This window comes from Manacus candei, unplaced genomic scaffold, assembly GCF_025592945.1.
Source record: "Manacus candei isolate 608988 ecotype Guabito, Panama unplaced genomic scaffold, ASM2559294v1 h1tg000092l, whole genome shotgun sequence".
Classification (NCBI taxonomy): domain Eukaryota; kingdom Metazoa; phylum Chordata; class Aves; order Passeriformes; family Pipridae; genus Manacus; species Manacus candei.
Genome location: NW_026138140.1, coordinates 1,278,126 through 1,301,725, shown reverse-complemented (window position 1 = coordinate 1,301,725; position 23,600 = coordinate 1,278,126). Strand labels below are relative to the sequence as shown.

At 41.7% G+C, this 23,600-nt stretch overlaps 1 protein-coding gene and 1 long non-coding RNA gene across 2 annotated transcripts in view; one reads left to right on the top strand and one right to left on the bottom strand.

The window, feature by feature from the left end:
* Positions 1-597: 597 nt before the first annotated feature.
* The window catches only part of RNF150 (ring finger protein 150), a 119,298-nt gene continuing 96,295 nt past the window's right edge, over positions 598-23,600 (top strand). Inside the window, exon 1 of the mRNA XM_051768149.1 lies at positions 598-1,267. Within this exon, the coding sequence (XP_051624109.1) occupies positions 802-1,267 (466 nt within the window). The 5' untranslated portion in view covers positions 598-801. The remainder of the gene's footprint in view (positions 1,268-23,600) is intronic.
* On the bottom strand, positions 18,357-21,623 carry LOC127460975 (uncharacterized). Its single transcript, XR_007899929.1, has 3 exons — positions 21,560-21,623; positions 21,239-21,317; positions 18,357-18,895 (listed from the first exon to the last, which is right to left on the bottom strand). It is a non-coding gene; the product is annotated as an uncharacterized LOC127460975 (long non-coding RNA).

Below are 23,600 nucleotides of genomic sequence, written 5' to 3'. Positions count from 1 at the left end.
GCCCCACTGCCGAAAGATGGAGCCCCCGCGCCGCTCCCGCCGCCGGCGCTGCCCCCGCCCGCCCCGGGGAGCGCAGCCCCTCCGACAGACCGGGGAGAGAGCAGTCCCTTCTCCGGGCAGCCCGTCCGAGGGACCGGGGAGAGAGCAGTCCCTTCTCCGGGCAGCCCCTCCGACAGACCGGGCAGAGAGCAGCCCCTTCTCCAGGCAGCCCCTCCGACAGACCGGGGAGAGAGCAGTCCCTTCTCCGGGCAGCCCCTGAGACAGACCGGGCAGAGAGCAGTCCCTTCTCCGGGCAGCCCCTCCGAGGGACCGGGGAGGGCAGCCCTTCCGCCGGGCAGCCCCTCGGATAGACCGGGTCTCGCAGCCCCTTCTCCGAGCAGCCCCTCCGTCGCGCAGCCCCACCGGCGGGGCCGGGGCGGGCACCGCGCCGCGCTCCGTGCGTGTGGAACTCCCTCCCCGCCGCCGCCGCCGCAGCCGCGCCGCCTCCTCCGCGCCTTCCCCCGGCCGCGCTGCCAGCAGCGGGGGAGGCAGCTGTGCGGGCAGGGCGAGGGAGGGCGGGGGGAGGAAGGGGCAGGAGGGGAGGAGAAGGAGGGAGAGGTGGAGGGCGGGGACGGGGCCAGCCCGAGGAAATCAAACGGCCCCGACATGAATTAGGCAGCGGCCGCAGAGGGGAGGGCCCCCCTCCCCCTCCGTCGGTCCCCGCACGGCGCCCGGCGGCGGCAGCGCCGCCCCGCTCGGAGCGGCGGCTCGGGGCGCGCACGCACACACGGACCGGCGGCGGCCGGGCGGGGGGGCCGGCAGATGAAGATGGCAATGTCTGTGATACAAGCGTGCCGCAGCCTGGCGCTCTCAACATGGCTGCTGTCCTTTTGTTTCGTGCATCTGCTGTGCCTGGACTTCACCGTGGCCGAGAAGGAGGAGTGGTACACGGCCTTCGTCAACATCACCTACGCCGACCCGGCGGGCGGCGGCGCCGAGCTCCGCAGCGAGAAGAGCGAGTGCGGGCGGTACGGCGAGCAGTCGCCCAAGCAGGACGCCCGCGGGCAGGTGGCCGTCTCCGCCTCGCCCGCCGACCGCTTCGCCTGCGACCCCGGCACCCGCTTCAACGCCCCGGCGCCGGGCAAGAGCTGGGTGGCCCTGATCCCGCGGGGAAACTGCACCTACAAGGACAAGATCCGCCACGCCGCCGCCCAGAACGCCTCCGCCGTCGTCATCTACAACGTGGGCTCCAGCAACGCCAACGAGACCATCACTATGCCCCACGCAGGTGAGCCCCGCCGCCCCCAGGTCTGCGCGGAGCGGGCGGATGGACGGACGCAGTTTTCCAGCCCGCGCCGATGTCCCGCATCCTCGGAGTGGGAGCTGCTCTGGGAGAAGGTGTCCTCGCACCTCCTGACAGGGAGCAGGGTGGGCTGTGGGCCTCGCCGGGTGGTGGGTGCCCATCGTGGGGGGGGGGGGGGGGCACGGACCACCTCTCCATGCTGCCATGGCAAAGGATGGACGTGCTGCTAGCACATCCATAGCAATGCACGCCGGTGCTCCAGGGGTAAAAAGTTTGGAACGTGTAAAGTTTGGGTCTAAGTCGGAGAAATGGTTGGGACGCTGAGCCCACTGCGGCGCACCGGTGTTTTGTTGTGTCCCGAGGGTCCTCTGGCAGGTGCTGTGTGGGATCGGGTGTGATCGAGACCTTCAGAAGAGAAGCGTGGTGGTGTAGTGCAGGCTTATCAGGAGGTGCAGTAAAGTAGGGAACACGGTGTCCACTGTCTTGGCTGCGATAGCGTAAAAGCTGTGAGATCGAGTAGGAATGTCGAGTATCTGATTTGGTGAGAACATGAGATATTTTGTCCGGGACTGGGATGGGGGAGAGTGTTTCACACTCCCAGGTGAACGATCAGATGGAGTTAGTGCTTGCAGTGTCAGCACATGGGTGCTTGGCTCCCAACATGTGCTCGTCAGCTGGAACCAAGGCAAAATCCAGTCATTGGAAACAACCTAAACCTTGGCTTATGCCCACGAAAAAAAACCCGCCGATTTTGTAACAGTGTTTGATCTGAAATAATGTTGTTTTAAAAACAGTTCACCAGATTTATATTTAGGGGTGGTGTTTTCTGCCAGGGGTCACTGGGCTGTTATACCAGCTGCCTATGCGTGGAGACAAAATGCCACCTATTGTGAAATCTCAGTTTGGTTTCCATCCAGTAACTAATCATGCCCAGCTGTTTCATGCCAGCAGAATCTCAGCAGAGTTAGGGGTAGATTGAAACACAGAAATGCTGCAAAACAGGATGTTATTCTAATGACATTTTAAATTTTCACAGTAAACCAGCTAGCATGGATGTGCTGAGGAGCAATTTGTTGCCTAACTATAGTGCTATAATACTGCTGATGCAAAAGTAGTGCTTTTGGAACCTCTTGTGTGCAGCCTCTTTGGGAGATTAACAATTTATATTGGGCAAATTCACGTTTCTTTGGTAGGGTTGGTGGAAGATGGGGGGTTTTTTAGTGCTTTCCTTCGGGTTTGTGAGACAAGCAACTCATAACCTCTTGAGCTGCTTAAAACTGTGCTTTATAACCTGCACATGGTTTGCTAGCTGTTCAGATTATACTTCTTGCTACTTAAAGTATCTCAGATTATATACTAAGCAGTATAAAGTAGTAGGAGCTTGGCATACTTACGCACCCTCAAAGTAAAGCCCAGGCTGTTCTAAAATGTAAGATGCAGCATCGCTTGTTCTTCTGTACCGGGTTTCTCTAAAACTGCCAACATGTTGGATCAATTAATGGCTTGTCTGTTTTTGAAGTATGCACTAAGCTGTTTTCCCACACAAATGGTGTTTTATTAAGAAACAGTGGGAGTAAAAAATGTGTCTAACCTTTTAAAATGTTAGAGCTTTGGTTTGTTTTAAAGTTCTAAGATGAAGTAAGCAGGGAAACTTTCTTACTGAAAATGGCCTCAGATTTAAAAAATATGAACATTGTATCAATTATCGTGGGAGAATCTTCTTTATGTCATATAACTCCGGAGGGTTCCTTCCGAGAATCCTTTCTGAGTGTTGAATTGATACCCAGCAGTGGGATTGTACAGTACCAGAGGCTGAAATGAAAGGAAACTTGCAGAAAATAATCTGAACTTGTGGAACGTGATCACTGAGACTGGAGGGCTTTGCTGATTGATTGGATGAGGTTGTCTTCATTTTAAGGATTTTTGTTCAGCAAAGTTGAATAATGATTACCTTAGAGAAAACCTGCCCTCTGCACACAGTCAAAACTGAGAGGAGTTTTAGAGCCTCAGTCTGCTGGAACAGGAGGAAAAACAATTATTCTTAAATATTTGGCAAACTAGCAAGGATTCAGAACTGGATTTATCTTTACTCTCCCTCTGGTACCACTATTACGCTGGGACAGAGTGAACATACAAGCTGTGTGAAATTATGGCTGCAAGTTTCTGACTTGCAGCCTTTGACGTCTGCTTGTTCCCAGTCTAAACGATAGCACAAGATTCAAGGGAAGAATGAATCAGGTTCTTGCTTTCTGAGTTCAGCAGCATCTGCAGTGCTCTGCCCACGCCAAATCCTGGAGTGGGAAGAAGAAAATTCCATCCTGGAAAATACTTGGAGGGTGAGAGTGGAGGGTGAAATATGACCTAAAAAGCAATTTAAAAGTCAAAAGAAATATGCTGTTACTCCCTTTTTTTTTTCCCTCTCACAGATTTTTTTTTTTGAGGTTTCATAGAAGTTTAAACAAACTCTTTCTATACAGAAAAGTATATCCTGTTGCATAACTATGTGGATCCTGCCCTTACTATGGAACTGTTACTCCTAAGAGGTGTTTTATATACATTCTTCTCTTCTGTATGCTTTGCCTTCTTTGTCTTAACTGTCATTTTATCTCTTTTTGCTGCTTTTTCTGCTCTTCTCACCCTCAGCCTTGCTTCTTCATCTCTACCCCTGTGCTTCTTGCTCCTCTTGACCATGCTGTTGTGCCACTTCACAGTGCTTTGCCCTTGCCACTTTCTTCCCAAAGCTCTCTTTCTCCTGCCAAAGATATTACCTCACAGCTCTATGTTTAATTATATTTCCTGTTCTCTGCTACAGTGCATGCTGATGACCCTTAGCTCGTGTGGGGCCTCCTGATTTTAAAATCTGTAGGCAGCTGTAGCAAGACTCTGTGCTTCAAGTTGAAGGAGGTTCATAGACCTCCTTCCCACCACCCCCAAAACAAAACCAGGGTAGTGTTATATTGAAGCTTGTTATGGAAATCTTAAAATCTGGGATTTATTTATAGTGCACCAGACGGAGCAGACAAAGTGTGCAATTTGAACCAGTTCAGTCACTGCATGGAAAGCCTTTGCTTTCGGGGAGCTTGCGCTGAGCTCACTGCTTGCACATCCAGGAGGGAGAGGTGGAGTTGTGACATCTGCATTCACAAGGAATGTGGAGCCCTGGGCTTCTCCTGCTAGGATGCACTCAGTTTGTACATCACCTGCTGCAGCCTTTGCAAACTGGCATCTCTGTGTTTATTGGCTTGAAGTATGGCATAGGAGCTGTGAGTATGACTGTTTGCTTTTTCAGTAAGTAGGTTTTAACTAGAGAAGGAACAAAAGCTTCTAGAATTTCTATTTCAGATGCTTCGCATTTCTCCTACATCATCTTTCCTGGTAGAAAAGTACTCTAATAATATAGAGGATGTTCTTTTTTCTCCAGAAGAAAGATGTGTGTTGGCTAGGGTTTCTTATTGGAATTAGCTGTCATCTAGGTTTGAAAAGGCTCTAGCCATTGTGTCTAATTTAATAACTTAGTATTAATTTGAAGTAGTCTTACTACCTGTTGTAGCACATGTCCTAACATTTCCTCTGAGCTCTGAATAGATACATTAGGAGAGCCTTCCAGAAGGTGATGCAAGGTGAGAACTTCATTCTTTTCAGCTCTTTTTTTGAGGGAACCTGGGTTGACCACTTCTAACTTAGGCACCTGTCAGGTGCTTGGAGCTAGAGAGGAATGTTAACTGTGACTGTACATGATTCATATGTGGGTAAAAATCAAATCTGTAGTGTTCTCTACAGTTTGTAACATTCAGTTTGAATTCTGAGGTGCATCAGATTATCTCACAGAATGGATATGCTTGTTATGTGAAGCAAATTTCATCCTAAGTATTTTGCACCAGAAGCATATGTGGGTCAGGCAGTTTTGCATTCTCCATATTCCACTGCTTTTCCAGTGCATGCCATCACAAATTTTAAGTCATGTGCTGCACATATGACAGCCCCTTTGCAATGAAGGGCAGATGCCTCATTTTTTGTAATTGCTTGTGCACTCTGGCAGCAACTAGCAGCTGTATCTTGGAGACATGAACCTCATCTGTGGTATAAGAGGACTCTGACTTCTTCCCTCCCTCCCTGGCCCTCAAGTGCAGTATGTGTGCACCAAATTGCATGAGGGCATGGCCATCCCACTGTAAAATCAGATGTGTCCCTCCGCACGTACTGCGAACGTGGCCAGCCTTAATCTGAGTGCATTCAGTTCAATAGCAGTTTCTTCCCTCATACTCAGATTTTTGTTCCATGATCGATGACCAGTCTTGCCTTTTACGTAGTTTAAGATGTGTTGGTAGTAATTTTGGCTTTGGGCTTCCCTGTAGATTTCTACTGATATGCAAATTAAACTTTTGAATTTGAAGATTTCTCTCTTTACAGACTTAATTCAGCACTGTAGCTACATTTGTTTCTTTACTAAAACAATTGTTTTCCTAAACTTTTGTTGAATTCTAATGAGGAAAATGTGCTGACAGCATTCACACTGAATTTACATATGGGTAAGTGTGAATTAATTGAGGGCTGGCGATTTCAGGCTTCTGGGGCCTGCCATAATTATATTCTATTCCAGGCACCCAAGATTAATTCCTAACAGAAACTAACTCAGTGCTGGAGGGAGATGGAGATTAGTACATCTCTGAGGTTTATCCATTGAGGCATGACTGGCATGTGCTGCCATCCTTAGGAGCTCCTTGATCCGTCATGGAGGCCTGACTGTCAGCAGTTTTTTAAAATCTGGTTCTCTATGTTTATCAAAATTCAGGATTTAAAGCACTGGCTAGAGCCAGCAGTAGTGCCAGCAAGCTGTCCCACTGCATTGGCTGGTGAGCCACACTTCTGCCTCCTAGCTCTGCTGTGGTGCAGTGCTAGACTGCTCTACTGCCCATGTGTTCAGCTGTGCCAAGTGGAGGGGGCACTTTGTGGTGTTAGGTAACACACTTAACTGAATTAAAAGGAATGAATTTGACCCACAAGGACTAGAGAAATAGTGTTAGTCTCTGATAGCACCTGGGACAGCCATTTCAGTGGTGGGGCACTGAGTTTTGTCATTAGATTGAGAGGCTTTTTGCCTCATTGAGTCGTGTTATCTTTCAGCCTTAAAACTGGTTCGTGTGTCTCCTTCAGAGCCCACTGCAGACAGTGGAAAGACAGTGAGTCCACTGAGCTTTGGATCAAGCTGTAAGGTTCAGCTTTTCCTGCAAAGTCATGAAGTATTGATTCATTGGAGATTGCATTGATCCTCCACGCTTACTGATGGCAAAAGCAGTTAGATTTCTGCACATCCTTTGGTTACCTGCAACGTTTGTATACAGTGATATTCATACAAGTGCTCTCTTCAGATCTCTGCAGTAGGAAGTGACACAGCAAGAAGACAATCTTCCTCAGGAACAAAGCTGTATCTGCATGGATGCTGACTGCTGCCTGTTAATCTGGAGCACCTCGTTGGTTTACAGTCTTTAGGAGAATGGCTTGCTTTTGATAAAGCAATGGTTTGTTTAGTCCTATTGGTGTTTTGCCTTTAAAATGGTAAATGTTAGCTTGGGTTATTAGAATATTGGGGCAGTGTGTGGCTAGTGTGGTAACAATTGTAGCTCACTAATTGATGCAGATGTATTTCTATGCTGCCCCCCTTCCTGGTACATCACAGACCCCAGGAATATTTTCAGCAAAAAGGGAGAGAAAGTTAGTTCAGTGTTGGCACTCTTTAGAGTTTCTTTTCCCAGTAAGAGAACAGGACACTTTTGACTTTTCTCATGTAAGCAAAGGCCTAAAAGAACCCATTATTTTGCCACACTTGTTTGATAGAGCTCATAATGCATTGCCATGTGAGATGACTGAGTTTCAAGTGACGTCTGCTGAGACCACAGGCCAGGCTGATGAAGAGTTAGATCTTTATGAAGGGATAGCCCAACGACTTCTCCACTTCCCAACAATTTCTGCATAGCTAACCTGCACAGAAACGGCATTCATTTCAAGACAAGCCCCACTTCTGCCCTTTCAGCTGCATTTGAGCACCAGTCACTTGATGACTCCTTTGGTACAGAAGGGGGTGAACAATACAATCATTGACTCATAGAAATCAGATATGGGAAAAATGGAGTAGTCCATGTAATCTGTCACTTTAGGAATGCAGGACTGCTTCCTACCGTCCCCTACCATCACAGTGTTTTTTGCTTAGGAAGAAATTTTGGGGTGCTTAGAACCAAACGCAGTCTGTATAAGGAGAATGATGCTGAGGCAACAGATATAAAATGTGGGAGGATGTTAATTAGTAATACTATATCTTGCAGTAGTATTTAATTCTCATAACTTCCACAAAGTCATAGCTGCTAAAGGTTTAAAGCCCGACTGTATCCATTGTATCACACAGCTTATGGGAGTTACATGGCAATTGTAAGAAAAAGCAAGTGGCAAAATATTTTGTAACTGTTTGTGTCCAAACAGGCTTTACTGTGCTGCGTCATGATTCCATAGTGGAATGTGACCCGGGACTTCATTTGTGACCAGCTCTCTCTCCTCATTTCACTCCACAGTGTTTTGGTTTCTCTGCAAAAGAAGTCAAAAAGGTTAGGCCACAGGTCAGGTACTGCACAGTTTTACCAGGTCCTGAATGTGGATGAGCAGGGGTCAAGGACCCCTCAGCGTATCTTGCTTGTTCATGAGTTCATCATGCATGTAGATGTAGTATCTCAGAACATAATTTTATTAAGAACTAAAATTTCTCTTACCTGGAGGAGAAAAACCAAACCACTTAGGTGAAATTTCAACTTCTAAAATATACCATAATAAGTCTACCAGGTTTATATCTACTGTCTGATGCACTGGCCACGTTAGTGTAATTAGAAGTAATTCTTCAGCCAAGATAGGTTGAAAATTACTGATTTAGGTGCTTACCACCCTGCTGGAAACAATATTTTTTGGTTAAAAAACATATGGATGGAAAGACCTCTTCTTTCACCAGTTCTAGCAGATGGAGAAAGTTTGTGAATATTGGTTTGCTTATGAAACAACAATACTATGTAGCTGTGTTTTGCAAGAGAGGCTTAACAGGGGCATTCTTTACTTACTGGCTCCTCTTCAATAAATAATTTGAAATAAACCATAGAAAACTGAACTGAGGAGAAATGGAGACAGTGAAAAGATTAAACTGTTTTATTAGTATTCTACATTGAAATATGAAAAGCTAGCATATTTGTTTCTTTGCTACTTAAAGGTATAATAGTTTTTTCAAATAATTGTTCATTTCTTTTCCCCTCTCAAGAATGACTTATAAATAACATTAATAAAGTGAAGTACCTGTTCATTTGCTTCTGACAGTATAATCATAGTGATATTCAATTATACTACTACACCTAGAGGTCTGTTAAGAGTTTCAGTCTCGAATTTGATGTGTTTAACTGTGTTTATATATGTAATAGAGCCTTCCTGTAAATTGGAAAGGTAGCCTATTTATTTTCAGTTTGAGACAAAATTAGAGGAAAAAGAAACGTTTATCTTTTTAGTTCCCAAATCACAGAAACACAAATTACAGCCATGTAACTCCATAGAGTCCTGGCTCGAGTATGCCTTGTATACTCCTTAAACATAGATAGAAGCATTACATCTGCATAGGAATGTAGTTCCTCCAGGGATACACGGAGCAGGGTGGGTTGGTAAGTGCTCCCTTGTGCTACACACTTAATGAAACATAGCATTTTAAAATTAATTTATATTCCATAGTGTCTTGAGCCTTTATCATGAGAGAGGACCCCAGCAGTGGGATGTTCCATAACAAAGCAGTTCTTTTCGTATGGCTTTCTACAAAGATAGACCCCTACTATTGACATATTTTTCTATGAACCATCATCATTTGTCACTGAACATTGGCTTAATTATATAGGATTTTATTCTTCCTCATAATTTGATCCATACCCTGTGCTTCCTCCCTTTTTATATGCTATTAGGTTTGCCTCTTACTGTTCAAGCCTCTCCTTACAAGACATTTTTTTTGCAAGTCATTGTAAAGATATCTCACCAGATAATATATGTATTTTAAAATTCCATGAAAGGAATTATACATCACATTAATCTCTGGCTTCCAGCTTCATAAATCACACACACCATTAAAATGTGCTCTTCTGTTTGTTGCTTGATCTTGCAGTCCTTGTCAAAAAATCCATTTCTAGTTACATTGCATTGAACGTGCCTGGCATTACACAGCACCATTGAGAATGAACTCAAGAGCCTAGAAGGTAGTTTCATCTTTGGTTATGGATGTCTAATCTTAAGATTGCTGCAAACTGTGTCAGCACTAGTTGAATATGTGTTGTGGGTTGCCTAGGTTCAGACCCTCTACAAGAAGCTGTAAGGTTCTATTGTTTCGGTTAAATTGATTTGTGGAGAACTTGAGAAGCTTTTGCACCTAATTGTTACTGTCATACTAACAGAGCATTTCCAGTTCCTCAGGATCAAAGCTCTGAGTGTCTAACAAGTTTCACAATAAAAGGTTTCTTGGATTTTCCAATTATGCAGGAGTTCTCTATCAGTATCTGATAAAGATCTTCACGGTTTTACATCCCGTGATGCTTTTCCATTTCAGTGTTTTCTGTTAAAAGACAGAAATATATTTCTGCTTTTCCTTTGTGTTAGAAAATCTTAAACCTTTGCCCATATTTCTAGGACATGTCTGTGTTTGTACTCAGAAATAAATAAATCTTTGAAACAGAACAGTCTGATGCTGCAATCACATTCATGATTGCTTCTTATAGTTACACAGAATCTGCTTTCCCCTCTTGTGCCTTTTTAAGCTTTTATTACATGCTCACTGTCTCCTAGTTTTACCTGCCAGTATCATGTTCCTTGACAGAGGCAACTTTCCCAAGGTTGTGTAATCTCTGTGCCTGGTCTCTTATTGCTCTTTATGTGTCCATGTCTTTGAAGTACCATCTGCTTGTCTATCAAATTCATACCTTTACTAAATACTCTTTCAAGACTTCTCATGCTGGAAAATGAGGAGCAATATGATTAAAATACATTATGTCTTGTTATAATGCTGCCTTTGATGTGTTTGTCTTGCCTTATTTTTCCTTCCATCCTGTATCCTCTTTATTTTCTTTTTAGTTTTTTCTCTCTCTTTTTTTTTTTTTTCTCCTTTACTATCCATGCTTCCAATAAATCTTTCCCTTGGACTTCTCACCCTTTTTTTTTTTTTCTTGCCATCTTCACTTCTCCCTTTATGTGCTCTGCACCTGTTTTTCATCTCTTCCATTTTAGTTTTTTTATTTTTCCTTTCTGCCCACTCCTTGCCAGGCTGACAAAAGTAGGTAAAGGGTATTAACTATGTATACAAAGTTGACTGTAAGGGGAAGCAGAGCAGGATTATTGCCTTTTGGTTGCTTTTCCTTTGCAGCTGATTCTGGGTTTAAAGAGCATCTGCTGTCTGCTGCTCAGGGTGGGCTCAGAGGAGTGGGACACCAGCAGTTGGGCATAGCACATTTGCTATGCATAGAAGGGGGTTTGTGCTGAACACTCCTAAGGCTTTTTCATGAATTCTTAAAAGACTAAATTATGATCTCCTCTGTGAGAAGGGGCAGATTCTTCTCTTGCATGCCTTTATGGAAGAAGATTAAGTTTCCCCTCAGTGAGTGCTAGAAAAACTGATGGGAAATTTTTCCAAAAGTGTTTTACTTAGGTGGTGAAATGGATTTTCAACAGAAAACTGTTTTGGAAAGCTTTTGTTCTCCAGAAGAGATGTCTTTCAAGTCTGAGTTTTAATAAAGATTTTATTTTAGTAAATATTTAATGTCTCAGAATTTCAGGTTCAGGAACAATTTGGTTCCTCTTTCCCTTTTTTGATGATATATTACATTTTAATCAGCTTCTACCAGCTTTAGACACTAGTTCCCCTCCAGAGCACAGACCTGACTTTCTCCCAACTCACATGTTACACTTCTCCAGGAATCCATGCATGCATTTGATCACAAGTATTATTTAAAGAAGTTGACTTCAAGTTTGCAGTGCTGAATTTCTTTTCCCTGTGATGGTGTGACAACAGTTTTCTGTCTTCCCACAGTGCAGTCCCTAAGCTATAAGTTTTTTGGCCCTTGTTGTGTGTCTTTACCGGCAGGCTCGGGTTGACTTCAGCACTGTGTCTGGAGACACATGGGAATGATATGAGATAAAAATTGCCCTCACAGACAAAGGCATAACAAGGATCAGTAGTTGTCAATGGAAGGGAGACAAATTCAGGCTTGTAGTAAGATACAATTTCCTAAATGGTTGTCCATACCTTAATGCTATTTGAATGGGATTGGACAGCTCTCTAAATGTCAAATGCTGGAAAAAATTACCCCATTCTCTGGGAAAATTATGGCAGGATGTGTACAAGGAAGGTTAGAGAAGGTGATCGTGGTAGTTCTTTATGGTTTTGGGGTACCTCTGGAACTACCACTCAGCTCTTTTCCACACCTGGAGACTCAAAACAGCTGAGGCAGAAGCTCTGCACCATGGGCAAGGGTAAACCCTGTGGCCTGAAGCATCAGCTTTTCAAGACAGGATCTCTGCAAAGACCTGAGCTGGGTAACAGTGATGATCAACCAATGTCAGCTTGATATTTCTTTGTGACAGTTGTTCATAGGAGAGGAAACTGCAAAAAAAGGCACTTGCAAGAAAAACATAGTCTGAACCACTTCTATTTTTTGTGTCTGAAGGTGGCTAACAAATGCAGAGGGCTGCCTGTAAGCCTCCACAAAACAAGCATTTGCTGGAGCATGTCTTGCATCATGGGAGAAGCTGAAAGCCTTTCTCTTCTGAAACTTTTATTTAAATGTTGAATGCCAGCAGAAGGGAATGCCATGATTGAATACAACCTAGTGCAACAAAGCTGTCAGGTGAGGATGAAATAGTTCAAAAGGCAGTAGGACTATCATTCACTTCACCAGAGAAACAGCTAAAATAGCCATTAGATGAAAGTCATGTGAATGAATCTGAATCCTGGAGAGGTGAATTCATGTTGATGAAAAAATGATAGCCGTCAAAGTAGCTTGTGACCCCTGTGGCATCATCAGTGGGAAGACATTCTTCCTCTCAGAGACCCTGAAACTTCTTTGAATAATCCTCATTTCAATTCTGCATTGACTCATTTCTCATTGGTACTTACTGTCATGATCTTTGACATTTTCTTGTTTGCTGCCTCACTGCTGTTTGTCCCAGTCCCTCCTTGGAGCCTTTGCAGGTGGTGGGAATGTTCCCTGAGGTGATGAGGTTCTTGGTCAGCTTATGCTCCAGTTTGAGCATTAATGTTTTCTAGTTGCCTTTAGCAGTTTTGCACGTTGGTTGATGTTTGAGAAAGGAGCATTGTATTGCTGAGTGCTGCCAAAATGGATCCACAGGTGAATTAGATAGAGAAAGCTACCAAACAGCTACATGTGAAAGTGTTATGTCTAAGCCAGTCAGGATACTCTAGTGCTTATTGATTCTTCAGGGAACTCCTCTGTCATCTTCACTCCCCTGACCTACTAACCCCTGCTTAAGAAACTACACAGGAAAATTTCTTTTTTCCATGTTTTGGCTTTTGGAGGTTTTTTGTTTGTTTTTTTTTTCTGCCCTCCATCCAGGGATATTATCTTTTCTTTATCAAAGACCCAGACAGCTTTTTTTCCTCACTTTTTTTTTCTATCCTACTCTACTAAGAGAGAGCAGGAGAGTAGAGTAGAGCAGGAGAGAGAGTAGAGAACTCTACTAAGTTCTCTATCCAGAACTTGTTGAGATGCAAGTTATGAGACTCCATAGCCAATTTTAAGAGAAAATTATGACTGTATACCTATTTGTTTCTGAAGTTTCTAATGGTTGTTAGTTCAAGGAAATTTTTGGTCCTAGAGAATTGATATTATCTGGTTTCTAAATACACATGGCATCATTTCTTTCCGTGATAATTAAGGGCTTCATTCCTATTAACTAGTTTATGTAACCATCTTTCTACTATTACACTTATGAAAAATAACAAAGCAAGCACTGAATTTTTAGCATTGAATATCTTCTACTGAGTACCTTGTACATCTCTAGTGTGGAGTCTGTTCTTAGTTCTCAACCATTGCTATGCTGAGTCAGCACAATGATTGCTGTTGGTCTTACTGTGTCCACAGACCAGGAATATTTTTTGCCAATGCAAAGATAACTCTGCAGATTTTATCACAAAGCTGTTGTCTTTGGCTCTGACTAGAGCCACATCTGTTGTGGGTTATCCTGCAAAACAGGAGCTACTGTGTATATGTAAAACAATAGACTGCTTGGTAGTAATGGTAGCAGGGAGGCAATTCTAACTGTGTCTCACCTGGACTAATATAGAAACTCTTAAAATCTCTTACTTGCAAATGAGACCAATACTTAAAAACCACTTCTAACTTTACTAAGGCCATGATTTTGCTGCCATAAAACTCACTGTGAAGTAGGAATTTTAAAATTTAGGTTAGATGTTATTTCTAATGTCTACATTACATTATTAATTTGGAGGATGCCTCATGTCCCAGTTCAGGACAGTGTTTGCACAAATGGTTATAGTTAAGCTCACGATTAATTCTTGCTGAGAATGGGCCAGAAGTTGAGCTCCTTGACTAAAAGTCACTGGAAGTGGTTTTATGAGAAAATGTCATCTATGAAAGATGCAGAAGTGTCTGATGCAGCCCAGAGGCTTATTACTAAGAACGTTACTGTGGTCACCTTGGATGAATAGTCAAGGTCCTTACAATAAGGCACTTCTATTTATATTTGTAAAGATAAGATCTGTATATTTTATATATTTCATAAAACAGGTACTTTAGAAATACTTATTAAAAAGAGATGCTTTAATTATATTTCCTCTTCCCACATAGCTTGGCTTTCTGGGTTATCACGCATTGCCTGCATTACAGTAAGAAGCAAAGGTGCCTCTCTCAACTTTCAGTGAGCACTGTGCCACTTCCATCTGTGGAAGAGTTGACCACCCAAACCCTATAAAATCCAGGTGCTGCCTGTTCTTCACTGTGTTTTATTTGATGTCTGTTACCAGTGCATGCAGAGGAACAATAAGAGCTGTGAGAAGCGTGGATAGCTGGTTAGTTATTTGCAGGTGGCTTAGAGATATACATCAACCAGTCATTTGTACTTGCTAGGTGAGCTAGAGCAGTTCATGTAATTTAGAAGAGACACACAGCGTTTCTTGCTAATCAGGGAGTTGCCTAATTTGGAAATACATAATACATACTCTGAGGCCAATCTGATACACAGCAGCTCCAAAATTTACACCCATTCCAGTTTGGGAGTAATTATTGTAATGTTTTGCAGATTTGGTTCCAGTAGATAAAATTTTGCATCCTCCCTTGTGGCCTTATCAGTCTGTCAGCTTCATTTTGCTTTGAGAAATTCAGGAGAGGCTTCTTTGATGTCCCCAGTGGTACACAGGACATAACTTTCAGCCACAGTTGCTTGGGTTGTGTTGAGAGGATGGGAAACTGTAGCCAAGGAGGAGGGAAGTGTAAAATTAACTGACATTCCTCCTTTAGACATTCCTAACAAGCTAACTGCCATATTTAGTTAAAGGGATCTGCCTGGAATTAATGCAATACTTACTTTTAATAACCTTTAAGTATGTATGGGTGCCCCATGACAACTGTTGTAACACACAGCAGGACTTGCTGGGCAAATATTAATGTAGGATATGCAAGTATTGATGAGCACTTGAGGTGACTCAGTAGTGTCTTGAGTGCTCTGCAAATCTTATCACCACAAGCCTCAAAGATGTTCCATAATCTCAATGTGAATGGCCTGCAGTGGGGTGGAGGTGATTAGTATCCATTTGTGAGTGCTGTGCTTTTCACAGGCCTGGGCCTTGGTTTGCCTTCTACTGTGTCTCCTTGTTTAATAAAACAGAATTGGAATCCATCCATCAGCGAATTGCTGCAGGTTTGATTAATTTGTAAATAAACCTGATATTTATGCTGTTACCCAACAGTTGCCTCTACTTGTTGGCAAGAGTTTCAGTCTTTATTAAAGTGCTCCACATTAAGTCAACTTCAAAAAGAAAAAAAAACAAAAACAATTTCATTTTGGTTTCCATCTTTAATAATGGCAAAGTCTCTATCACTGAAATGGATAATACTGACAGCAAGTAAGCACCCCCAGGCTATAACAGTCAAGAGGTTGTGCCTTTTTCTTGTGAAAGGATGCTGCACTGTGCAGACTTGGTGTCATGAAAACTGAAAGAATAGATGAAGTTTTAAATAGGCAGATGAATTCTAGGTCCACTTCTCTAGCTACTTAGAAGGAGCACACAAAGGACTTGATTGGAAAAGTCACAAGAAGTTCACAGGAAAAAAACAAACCTCCAGCACCAGTAAAATGATCTCAGTAGTTATTACATGGAGTATTGGGATTATACTAGGCTTTAAGCTGACTTTCCCAGGCCACACTTTCCTCATAGAGACTGCTTTCAGACCAACTCAGGTCTGATTTCTGAACTTTCAAGTTAGTCACCATTTAAGAGTTTCCAAAGTTCCCATTTCATTTATTTATATTTTTTTATGTTATGAAGAGAAAACCAGTAACTGTCCTGTAAATTCCACCTTTCCTTTTGAAAAAAAATCTTTCCTTTAGAAAAAGCATTATAAGTGTGCTGATTGCCAGCAATGCACTTACCTATGCCATTAATTTGTAACCTCTGTTTCCGAAGTCCTAACCATGCTGAAGTCAATGCCAAACCTTCCTACGGATTTCATTGCCAGGTAGTTAAACCAAGAAAATAAATACCTGAGCTCATTGTATCTTCTGCTGCCCTCGTAGTATTTAACATGTTTTCCAGCACAGAAGAGCCCCATTCATCACAACCCAAAAGATATAATACCAGTCTTTCACCAGCAGTCAGAGTGAAGTATTAATAGTCAGCACTCCATATGAATTGTTTACATCTACTGGATTCAAGTAACACAGCAGGCAACACCAGGGCTTCATTAAGATCCTTTTGTAATTGAGTAAAATGACAGGCCAGCCTCTGAGTGCCTTGAACCTATAAGTATTAACTGGCATGATTTGTCCAGTGCATTTAATAAAAGGTCCACCTGACCTCAAGTGATTGTATAAATTATGTAGTCGTTGTTACATTTATGATACAGATAGAAGTTAATTTTCTTACCTTTTGAAGGACTTGAGAACAGTAGGTCATGTCTTACATGTATTTCTGGGCTTCAAAACATGTTTTTTTCTAAATTCTACTGGCAGCTAAAATTTAGTTCTTCTTGCAGGGCTTACAGTTTTTGTTTGAAATGAAGGGAAGCTGGTGGTGTGGTGTTGTTTAGAGCTGTGCTGCAGGAGGAGGCTGAGAAGCTGGGTGTGCAGGATGCACATCCCTGCTAGCTAGAGCAGCAAGAGAGGTTGCTGCCTGACAAAAGTCAGAGTTGAGATAAAACCTTCTGAATCTCAAGCAGGTAATGGCTGGATGTGCTGCAAATGTACCTGTTCTAAATTTGGAGAGTGAGAGCAGTATGGTTTTCACACCTTTCTTCACTAACTGCTATACTAAGAAAGAATGGCAATGATGACAGCCTTATCACGAGGGCAATGCTTCCATGCTGGTTTTTAGGAGAATGCTCAAAAATTAACGTTTGCAGTCTCCAATGAAGGAGTGGAATCTGTGTTTTATGCCATCCATCTATATACTGAGTAAATGTGGACAGTTGTCACAAGAAAGATACCGAGTCTACCCACATTAAGCCTAGCAGAGGTCACTCCTAGATGGTTTCCTGTCTGACCAAGTTAAGATGGCATTTAGTGTGGGCTGAATTTGTTCTAGACAGAGGATTAGGTATTCGATTTTGAAATATGTGGTTAGTTGGTGATTTTTTTTTTTTTTTTTCTGGAAATACCATTCAGCTGAAGAGACCACAATGCAGGCAATACCACATGGTGATTTTAGTGAATTTGTCCTGGCTTGCATATTGTGTTTTGAGTGATACTGATCTGTTTTGAGAGCTTGTGGGGTTTTCAAAACCACTGCTATGTTAATCTCATTTAGGTTCTGTGACATGCTTCAGATCACTCTCTTTTTCAGGATCTGGTTACAAGATATTGAATGAGGTTTTGTTCTGCAAATTTTCAGTTTTCACTACACCTTCATTTTGGACATCTGTGACTGTTTAACCTCTTTGTAAGTCTTGAGCATGCCTATTATGGTGAATTTCTTTGCTGATTGAGATGGTTGCTAATGAGAGAATCTCTGTCTCTCACTCAGTATAGGCACTGCTGTGTCCTTAAAGACATCTTGCCTTTTGATCTTTTTGATCCAAATTAATTGTTGGAGGCCAAATGCAGACAGAAATATCAAATGCACAGCAATGCTTAACAGAAGTGTTACAATTACATAAAAGTATCAGAAATCAAAGGGGGTATCCAGGTAGGTGATTCAGCATAGAAATAACAGGCTATCTGAAGTTCATTATTTCATTTCTATCTGCTTGTACTGAGGCACTGAGTCGTCCAAGGCAGAAAAGCTAAATGAGGTGAGAGAACATAAGCTGTCATACAAGAACCAAGGTAAATAGAATTACCCTCCTTTCATGTCCTCTCAGGTATGGGCCGAATTCGTCCTCAGAAATATATGAGCAGCAGTAATACTACCAGGTGAGAATAATTGTCAATAGTTATGACTAGTGTTCCTCCCTGGGAGCCAATAATGTGTTTTGTTTGTTGTTGGGTTTTGTTGGGTTTTTTTGTTTGTTTGGGTTTTTGTTTTGTTTTCATTTGTTTGTTTGTTTGTTTTTAAGGGAGGGGAAGGAGGCATGTAAAACAGCGTGTAAATATCTGGAACAGCATGATAACATCTTCTGAGTCGCATATTCAGGGAATAACTAAAACTTACCATTAAACTGAAGGTTAGCTTTAAACAAACCTTGGTTTGGAATCAAGCATATAACTTAAGTACATCCCCTTCACATCTTCAGCTATGTCTTGTGTCCTAAAATTTGCTAAATTTGGTGCAAGATTTCGTTTCTGAACATCTTAGATGTGGAATGTTTCATATAAAATGTTGTTTTAAAGCCATTTAAAGAGTTATATAATTCACATTCAAACTCTGAAATTTCTGGCTCAGGAACATGTTCAGATAATCAAATTTCAGTAAGGAAACATGGCACTTACCTTATCTGTTTCAGATAGATCCAGTGTGGAAAACTCTTAAAGGTACTGTAGTGTACTGTAAAGAGATCTACATGGGTATGCATTTGAGCATTAAAAAGAAAGAATCTAATTAGCAATGTACTGTGATATCAGCATTATGTTAAGTACTTTTGTTTTCATCATCCTCAAAGCATGCTTAAATCTCACAGAGAAATGATGGAAACCATATAATGAACCGTATAAAATCGGTCACAGCTGTACAAAATGTAGCGTGGGCAGAAATGTACTTTTCAGTGAAGCCTGAAAATACTGACAGGTAACTCTGACAAATGCTTTGTTGTAGAAATAGGAGCACATGCAACACACACTGAAGAGATTGTTTCAGTAGAGTATCATGAATTTGCCTGAGAGGAGTTGATTTCTAACTGAATAGTCGGAAGAAGAGTCTGTACTGCCACATTCCTGTAAAAAAAGAAAAGAAAAAAATAGAGCTTTTAAAAATTGCTAGACCGTTTTAAAGAAGCCCCATTTCTGTGCCCTTTTCTGATTTAGAGGGGACTCAGGAGAGAGGGAGGAATAAAATTATGTCTCAACCAACTCTAGTCCTTAACCTTTCAGGTCTTAGAATGTAAATGTGTTGTCTTGGAATGTAAATAAAATGTGTTATACAGTCAACTCATAATCTTGCAACTTGTGTATGCACAGGTGTAACCGAGTGGGGACAAGAATTTGTCTGCTATTCATTAGCATTTCAGAATACTAGAAGCAAGAGATTCCATCTGGAGAAGAGTTTCTAAGCTGCTGAGTACAAAAATGAAATAAATGTTCTTCCCATATTGTTCCAAGTGCTTGATTAGAAATGAGTCAGAGAGTGGTCTCTGTTCTTCTCCATCTGGACGTGTGTACTCCATGATAAGCTCAGATATGAAATTTAAAAAATCTGTTATAAGCTTTTAATTCCTTAGCTAAAAAGACAAGGTGCTTTGTAGGCAAACTGTAGAGATTAGTTTTACAGTTTTAGGCCCTCATGCTGAAAATACTCATGCGGGCAAGTACCATGCATTGCTTGATCTATTTATAGCTTTACTCAGTGTATGTTTTTACCCAGATGGGGCTCCTTAAATATCACTGGGCTGTGTGTATGAGCAGCAGTTCACACTACAGCACAGGACAAGAACCCAGGTAGCAAGCAAATATACTTAATTAAGTGTTCACAATTGGTTAATACAATACTTAAGACCTTTTCACTGGTGTCTCTCTGCAAGAAGGATCTGTAACTGACAGAACTTTCAAAGTAGCTTTTAATTACTGTTTTGTTATTATTTTGGATAATTTTCTTTACAAGGGTAGATAAATAACATTCAATTTTAAACAATGGAGAAATAAGCAGAAAGGGTAGTACTCTAAATCTGGAGTAGCCAGATCTTACAGTGTGCCAGGAATGGATTCCAATCTTCCCAGGTCCTCTTTTTTCGGTGCTAATAGATCATTTCCATCCCCACAGCACCTTGCTCCTCCAAGCTTGCTTTTTGCTAGTTTTGGTTCTGTAGGTTTACTCTTTCCATATGCTTGAACTCCCACCAAGATTGGTTTGCATTTCTTTTAATATAAAACTCTGAAATCTTCTTCTGTGCTAAACTAAAATTAATTTTTATTTGCTTTTTCCATTAGCTATTTTTGTAATTCCATTTAAAAATGTTATAATTTTAATACATATTCCGAAATTCTACTTTAATCTACCAGTTGATAGTTTTGTAAATCTCAGAAAACATAGCTGTGAACATAATCCAGACAATTACATTAAACATGCTTACATTAAACTATAGTTGGACCGAATGCCTTTCCCTATGCCCCTGCCCTCCTATGGGAATAATAGATTTCATGTTAAATACAAAATTTGAATAATGCACTTTTTTTGGACATCCCCAGCCACTGAATGGTGTTTCAACTGCTGGTATCCTGATGCTTGTATGAGGTATCTGGTGTACATGAACTCACCTAGAATAGCTAATTTTAACCCTTGCAGTGACAGAGACCATGATTGTGTGTAAGGATGCCTGCAGCTCCCTTTGGGAGGGTTACAAATGAAAGCTCACTGTGAGTCCAAGCTATAGTATGGGGTTTTTTTGGTTTGGTTTGATTGTCCTGTGCAGCATCAGGAAGCTGGCTTCCCCTTTGCAGTTTGTTACTTTAAAAGCATTGGAAATACTAATGTACTGATTTAAGTGGGCTTAATGATTGCAAAGTATTTTCTATGACTTTTAACAGGTTAAATTACTAGATTGGGATCACATCAAAGGAACTGTAGGATTATTAGCATTACAAATCTGCATCCTGATCAGAACTACTCATCACATTGAGTTCAAGGTGATGAGATTAATATATTCCTGTAAAATGAATGAAACCATCTCAGGTTCTAATACAGCCTCTTGTGCACTACATATAACCTCCCTCTGTAAGCAGCCAGGTACCATGAGGTGCTGATTGCCAGTTTTAAGCTGATGGTAACTTACTGGTTCTAACTTAGGAGACTACAAATTACAGAGAAGCAGTGAAGATGGGATAGAGCCTCTTCAGTCATAGCACTTTACTGTAACTTGTATACATTTGACATAAACCCTTTATTTTTTAGGAAACAATTTTTGCTGCTGTTCTGAGAGGACAGAGTTAAGTGGAAAACATTCTTTGAAAATAGAAAAGTCTGCAAGATAATTTTAATGGGCTTTTAGATTTTTTTCAAGACATTCATATATATGTATGGGTTTTAACACTATTGGAAGTTTTGTATTAGTCTACCCTTTCTACCTTGTCCTTCTGTTAATGGCACAGTCTCTGCTTTCTTGTGCTCATGAAGACCCCAGGTAGGAAACATTCTGCAGAAAGCCTGAGAAAACAGAAAACTTAATGACCCCAGTGTATTTTCTTCAAAAATACATCGACATCTTAGCAGTCTCTCCCCATTCCTCCATGTTCCCTTCCCTCCTTGTTTCTCCAAGCTACTTGTTTCCCACTCCTATATTGCAATTTTCTTCCCTTATAGCTCTTCCAAAATGAGTTAGGCTTTAAAAAGATTTTTAAAAATTAAAAAACAAAATAGCCTTGTTTGTTTTCTAGATCCTATCATACCTGTTTTGCCCTGCAGTCCCTTAGTTCCACGATGGCCCAGCTGAAGTCTAGGTGAGTGGCAATGCTGCAGCAGGAACAGGCAGCTGCTGGTGAGGAGGGCCAGTAAAATTTGTAAAATGACTCTGTTCCCAAAAAAAGCACAGGGTGGAACTGCATATGGATTAAGTCTTATGTTGAGCATCAAGTGCAGCTGTGTTTATTACACTGTCTGCAAAACAGAGCAAGTAGTGTGCAGGCAAAGCTCAAAAGCCCCTTAGCAGTTTCCTCATCTGAGGTCAGTTGAGAAAGGATTCCCATTCCTGGATTCAACTTTCAGTGTAGAGGAAAGCCCTGTACCTAAATCTGCTATGTACTCAAATGTTGTTTGAAATGGTTTGGGCTGCAGAAAACCATCTGATAGCTTTGCTTGAGGCCCAAGGGACTGGAATTAGTGTAAATAACTTATATGTGGGCGTGGGACTGTCAGTGTAATGTATGTGTCCCAACTTTCCAACCTCAGAATGCTGACATAGTCCTTTCCTGCCATACATCCTTAGGCTGTTCATGTTGTTTTCTGACACTTCTATCACACCAGCTGCAGCTTCCCACTCCCCAGGTCTTGGCATGCCCTGTGGGTTGGCTGGCTTGATGATATTCTGTGTTCCAGCAGAGCTGTCTCTTCCTGTAGAACAGCTATCATATCCTTGATGGCCTCCTGTCCCATTAGCAGTTCATCCTCACTTTGTCTCTTTCCTCTCCCTTCTGACTGTGATTTCGAGTCATGTCACATGCCACACTGTTATAGGGCGTGCATTTGCTCTTTCTTAGCTGTGTGCTTGCCTGATCATGTTTAAACAGTGCTTTTCCTAAGGAGTGCACTCTAGTCTTCTTGCACAGTTTCAGGGACTGTATCTTATCGAAACAGCTGTAATATTCTGACATGTGGTGAAACTAAATGCAGAATGTCTGGTTTTCTATCCAAAATGTTTTAAGGGGCAGGGGAAGATTCTCAAAGAAAGGCAGCTGTGGTCAGGGAAGAGCAGTTACTTATGCCGGAAAATCTGTTAATGCGTCTTGGGTAAATCTGTCTGTGGCTTCTTGGTGGTGGTGAGGAGGTTATAATTCCCAGTAGCACGTACAACACAGTGTTCATACTCATTCTTCACATGATAGCTGCTGCATGGCTGTTCATCTCCTGTCCATACCTGTCAGATGTGAAGGAGCTAGAAGTAAGTGCAGTTCCTCTCAAATAAGGCTAAAAGCTGCATCTTTCTCTTTATACATCTTCCTCCTGTCCTTTATGACTTCAGTGAAAAATCGGGAAAAGGTTTCTTCAGCATTTCTTTTGTATATATAACAACACAACTTCCTTGTTGTAGCTTCAAGGAACCATTATGCTTTTCTGCTCTACCCTTCTGTAGTCACAAGTCTCTCAGGTTGTCAGACACACTTCATACCTAATAGCAGAATCTAAACATTGCAAAGGATGTCAAGGTTATGAAAAGCCTAAAACTCAAAGTCCAGGCTAGTCCTGACCTGAAGTTGTTGGCTTTCTTTTCTGCATAGGCCTGAACAGGTATAGTTCAGTATTTAAAATCAAGGTAGAGCTTATTTTGTGAAGGTGTATCTGATCAGTCTACTACATGAGTGCCCGACTGCACATCTCTCTAATGACAATGAATTATCTGATTAAGTTTCTATCTGTGTCACACTGTCTAGACAGTGGACAGCATCTTCTCGTTGTTTTTCACATCTCTGTGAGTTGTCTTGTAAGTTAACAGAACTGATATTCAGTTGTTGCAAACAAACAGAAACTATTCTCAAGCCGTTATCCAACTTTGAATATGACTTACTTTGAATAAGACTCGGTGAATAAACGTATCTTTGGTTAAGATTCGGGACATTTTTAAATGCATTTTAAATTACTACAAGCCTTTAATCCTGTGCTGCCTCTCTGCATAGATGTACTATTAATTCATTACTATGATGTTTTCTGTTGTTTTGTAGCAGACTTGGCGAAGGTGAAAATTGTAGCAGTTGAAAAGGGGAGATAAAATGTGAA